Genomic DNA, 5759 nt, shown 5'->3' with positions numbered 1-5759 from the left:
GGGATAATAGACCTCCATACTCTTCAGGTTAATGTGAGGACTGTGGCAACACATATGTGGTACAGTTAGAATACTGCTTGGTGCATGTCAAAAGATTTATATTTGTTTAATTGTTTATGAGTTAAGTCGACAGAAGATATGCAATGGTACATTTCGAGTGAACAATATTAATAACAATTTAAAAACTAAATAACTGAAGTAAAGAAGAAAGGAGGGAGTGCAGTTTGTAATGAGAATATTTTGCAGCTTTGTTTTAATTTTCTTCATAATATGTTTTATAAACATGCTATCACCTGCATACCTAGCTGAAACTATAAATACATCTGGACATAAAAACACTTATCCTCTCACTCTGAAATTCTTCATATTAATAAAATGACACATAGACACATAATTGAATACTTATGAGAATGCTCATCAATAATGATTTGTCATTGTGTTCTACAGTCCAAGTCTCCCTGACATTAACATTTAGGTTTGGAAATTTTCTGACGTTAACAATGAGAAACCACACTTCAATTACAACATTCATCCTCCTGGGACTCACCGACGATCCTCACCTGCAGGTCTTGCTTTTTATTTTTCTATTTATCACCTACCTACTGAGTGTAACTGGTAACTTAACTATCATTACCCTCACTACAGTGGATCCCTACCTTAAAACTCCAATGTATTTCTTCCTCCAAAATTTCTCTTTCCTAGAAATCTCATTTACAAGTGCCTGTGTTCCAAGATTCTTATACAGTATTTCAACTGGAGACAGAACAATTACATACAATGCATGTGCAACTCAACTATTTTTTACAGATCTCTTTGGGGTAACTGAATTTTTTCTTCTGGCTATCATGTCATATGATCGCTACGTGGCCATCTGTAAACCTTTGCATTATATGACCATCATGAACAATAAGGTCTGCAGAATAATGGTTATCTCCTGTTGGATGGCAGCATTCATGATTATCCTCCCACCCCTGAGTTTGGGGTTTCACCTGGAATTCTGTGACTCTAATATCATTGATCATTTTGGATGTGATGCAAACCCTATTCTGAAAATATCGTGCTCAGACACGTGGTTAATTGAGCAGATGGTAATAGGCTCGGCAGTATTGACCTTCATCATTACTCTTCTATGTGTAGTCTTTTCATACATGTACATCATAAGGACAGTTCTAAAATTCCCTTCTGCCCAACAAAAGAGAAAGGCCTTTTCTACCTGCTCTTCACACATGATTGTGGTTTCCATCACCTATGGCAGCTGCATCTTCATCTACGTCAAACCATCTGCAAAAGAAGCGGTGACCATTAATAAAGGTGTGTCCGTGCTTATTTCTTCCATATCACCCATGCTGAATCCTTTCATATATACTCTAAGGAACAAGCAAGTTAAACAAGCTTCTCAGGACTTAATTAAGAAAATTGCATTTCTCTTAAAGAAGTGAAGTGTGCCTACGTTGACCAATCAAAGCACCATCTCTCCTCATTTTTCATTACAAATAGTAAAGCCTTTTACTGTCTTATGCTACAGGTCATCATGATGACCTCTTATGGTTTTCGTTGGTTATGGTGTTCCTGTTGTTGTTGCTGCTGCTGCTACTGCTATTTCTTTTAGGTTGGTTGTTTGCCTAATTGTTTTTGAGTCAAGATCCCACTATGTAGCCCTGGTTGGCTTAGAACTCACAGAGATCTGCATGCCTCTGCCTCCAGAATGGTGGGATTAAAGACATATACCGCTGTACCCTTTTCCACTAATTTAAGTACTAAGAAACTACTGAAAAATGTGATATATAAATATGTGTCCCTTTCAATTCTTAACCAGAAATTATCATAATAAAATCACATTTTTTGTTTCCAGATGATTTTCCTTTCCCATCTGTGATAAGGAGTAAAGGAATTCTTTTGCACAGTTTCTTTGAGAAGTCATTTTCAAGCAAGACATGAGTTATTCTCTCACTTTAAAATATGATTTAGCTGGGCAGTGGTAGCACATGCCTTTAATCCCAGCACTTGAGAGGCAGAGGGAGGTGGATTTCTGAGTTCAAGACCAGCCTGGTCTACAGAATGAGTTCCAGGACAGCAAGGGCTACACAGAGAAACCCTGTCTCAGAAAACCAAAAAATAAAATAAAATAAAATAAAATATGGTTTAACTAACAAACTTTTAAACATCTATAGCAAAATGAGAAATTTTAAATAAAAATATTAAAGAGGAAATGTAAATTAAAAGTTAACTTTCTTACCCATTTAACATGAAAGGATTGCTATCATAGCTATGTAGGAAGTTTCTATGGATCCATTAAAAACAGTTTATTATAAGTTGCAAGAATAACAGAAATTAACTTTAACTAACATTAAACACACACAACCTCATTATTACATATAGTTTACAAGTAAAAATCTATGGTATATACTGTATCCATCATGTTTTATGAACTTTTTATTATATTTAAAGATAGAAAGCATTCTAACATTTAAAGTGAATCAGGAAGTATAATACACAATTTGTTTGACTACCTCAAAATCAATGTCAAATGATATACCTCAAAATTAAGATCAAATGATATATATATAACCATTTACCTACTTTGCAAAGTGTAAGACAATGAAAGAATTGGGCTGAGGATGTGGTCTAATATGAGATCACTTGACTAGCAGTTTTAAAAGATTGAGCAATGTGAGTCAAGAATATTTATATGCAGGGATTCAGAAATGGCTCAATAATTAGGAGCACTTATTGCTTTTCCTGAGGACCCAGGTTCAGTTCTCAGCACCCACATGGCTGCTCTCAAACATCTGTGGTTCAAGTTTTAGGGGATCAGATGCCCTCCTCTGATCTCCCTGTCTCTATCTCTCTCTGTCTCTCTCTGTCTCTCTCTGTCTCTCTGTGTCTCTCTCTGTCTCTCTCTCTGTCTCTCTCTCTGTCTCTCTCTCTCTCTCTGTCTCTCTCTCTCTCTGTCTCTCTCTCTGTCTCTCTCTCTGTCTCTGTCTCTGTCTCTCTCTCTCTCTCTCTCTCTCTCTCTCTCTCTCTCTCTTTCTCACGCACACGTACACGCACACACACACAAAATAAATAAATAAATCTGTAAAGAAAAACAAACTTTACTGACAAATGAATGAAGCTAGAAGTGAGGCATCCCAGAGTCAGAAAGATAAATATTGTATTTCTTTGTTGTATGTGGATGCTAACTTTAAATCTTTAGGGTAAGGATGTGTGTGTGTGTGTGTGTGTGTGTGTGTGTGTGTGTGTGTGTGTGTTTAAACTGTGATACACATAGAAGTCATGAAAGTGATAAGGGCCATGGGTCCCATGAGCTTTTAACAAAGGAGATATACAATCCAGGTGTATGGAGGGAGAATTGAGAACAACAAAACAAAAAAGTTTAGGAGTGGAGGGTTATGGGGAGACATGGTGGAAGAGAGAATGTGAAAAGACATAATCAACACTAAAAGTCTTCTGAAAAGTCACAACCTATATTTATAAACTTATTTTGTGTGTGTGTGTGTGTGTGTCTGTGTCTGTGTGTGTGTGTATACATACATATTTAACACATATATAAAAGCTTCAGTTGAATCAACCTATAATGAGGCAACAATGTTCCTGCTACACACCACAGGCTAACAAAACTCCCAATAGTATTATGGAATACCTTTCTTATTACTGTTGGTCTCACAGACCCCAGATATTTCAGACTATCATCAGTGCTTTGGCTACCCTCCAGAAGTGATACCCTATTACTGAACACAAACATACTTGAGTCAGAGAACATGGAGAAATGAAACTTGTGCTCACCTGGAAGCTTCATCACTTTTGACCAGCTGTCATTGTTCTTGAAGGTGCCATGACTGCTATGGTAATCATCACTTTTATCCAGCTTTTTTTTTTCAAGGTTCACATCTTGAAAACTACCACAACTTGAAAAGATATGAGCACTAGTGTAATAGTGGTATGAATGTTATATGAGTAACCAACCATTTTCTGGTTGGATTTAAAGCAACTCCATAAAATGGAACTCATTCCCAGTATTAATGAGTTTGGGTAGGTCATAGGTCCTATGAGAGCACCTATTACTATTATGCTAAATACATATAATATTAAATAAACTACTAAAGCATTAAGCTGAATCCTAAAGACTTATTAATTATACCCATAGATAAGTTTGTCTCTCAGGCCTCATTTGAAAAGCTTGATTTTGTGGCAGATGATGTATAACAAGAGACCTAGATTATAAAGTGCTAAAAGGCAAATCTACATCATGCCTTCTCACCTCAGAATTCAAGGATTATCTTTGAAGAGTAAACAGAAAGATTATAAGAACCAATGGATAGTGATTAAAAAAAATCAATGTTGTTGGACTCTGTTATGTTCCTTGGCATATGATGGCAGCTGTACATATGAACTGACGGTTGCTGTGACTGGATGCCCAAGACCTGCACAAAATCAAGCCAGACAAAAATCACAGCATGGAAGTGGAGGAAGTGTCAGGAAGTCTCAGCCCTAGTTGGGAAACTATTGCCAACTGGTGGTTCTAGAAAAGAGAAAGTTAGTTTTGTTCAGGGATGTGACCCCTAAAAGGCTACTAATGCTTCAGTATATGGTCCTACACCCATGAACATTCTGTGAGAACATTCTGTAAGTCATATAAATGAACTCAAAGTCTGAAATCACACAATAATCTCAATATATGCAGAAAAGAATTTTGACAAGAATCAGCATTCCTTCATGACAAAAATCTTTTGATGAATAGGGGTGGATGCAACATATCTTAACATAATAAAGGCAATATATGACAAACATTTAGCTAACATGCTAAATGTAGAAAAATCTCTAAACTCAAAAAAAATCAGGCACAAGGAAATATTGTCTACTCTCTCCACTCCTTCTCAATATAGTACTTGAACTCTTAGCTAGACAAATATGAAGAATTGTAGAGACCAATCCCAATGGATGGATACATCTATGAAACCCTCCCATGCCTAAGGATCAGGGAACATTGCAGAAGGGGACTGGAAATATGATAAGAGCCAAAGAGTCAGGGATTTTTCTGTGAGATTATGTATCCTAGTAACATCAGAAACTACACCCAACTGGATGTCACAACTGGATCTGCCTAAAAAGTAACTGAACAAGGATGACACTATTGAATGTGACAAATAGCACAGGGAAAAACTCATGAGGCCTCACTCCTATGCAAAGAACTATAGGAAACTCAGCAAAGCTGGGAGTGGAAGAGGTAGCCCTCACCAGGGAGAAACACACCAATTGGTTGCCCAATGCAAACTGGGCAGCCCTGAAAACACATATGCAAGTAACATTATATGAACTCAACAAGTCATATTTGGGAAGATGATAGATAGATAGATAGATAGATAGATAGATAGATAGATAGATAGATAGTAGATAGATAGGTACATAGATAGATACATAGATAGATACATAGATAGATACATAGATAATGAATAGATGTATAGATAAATGGATCGATGGATAGATAGATGATGGATAGATTGATAATGGATAGATAGATAGATAGATAGATAGATAGATAGATAGATTAGATAGATTAGATAGATTAGATAGATTAGATAGATTAGATGGAGATGAATAGATGGATAGGTAGATATAAAGTACATATTCACATGCAATAACAATTGGTTTAAAAAAAAAAAAAGAGGCCATGAATTTGAAGAAGAGTGGAGAAGGGTATACAGGAAGGTTTGAAGGGAGGAAGAAATGTTGTGTTTAAAGTATAATCCCAAATTTTT

General features: G+C 36.2%; 1 protein-coding gene across 1 annotated transcript; it reads left to right on the top strand.

Annotated features, from left to right (window-relative positions):
* The first annotated feature begins 500 nt into the window (after positions 1-500).
* Positions 501-1439, top strand: LOC110303298 (olfactory receptor 6C68-like). Its single transcript, XM_021174373.2, has one exon. It carries the CDS (start codon positions 501-503, stop codon positions 1437-1439), a length of 939 nt encoding a protein of 312 aa, XP_021030032.1.
* The last annotated feature ends 4320 nt before the right edge of the window (positions 1440-5759 follow it).

The sequence above is a fragment of the Mus caroli genome, unplaced genomic scaffold (assembly GCF_978045245.1).
Source record: "Mus caroli unplaced genomic scaffold, Mus_caroli_1 scaffold_9, whole genome shotgun sequence".
NCBI lineage: Eukaryota > Metazoa > Chordata > Mammalia > Rodentia > Muridae > Mus > Mus caroli.
Note: the sequence above shows the minus strand (reverse complement) of the source record. Positions and strands in the feature narration are given on the sequence as shown.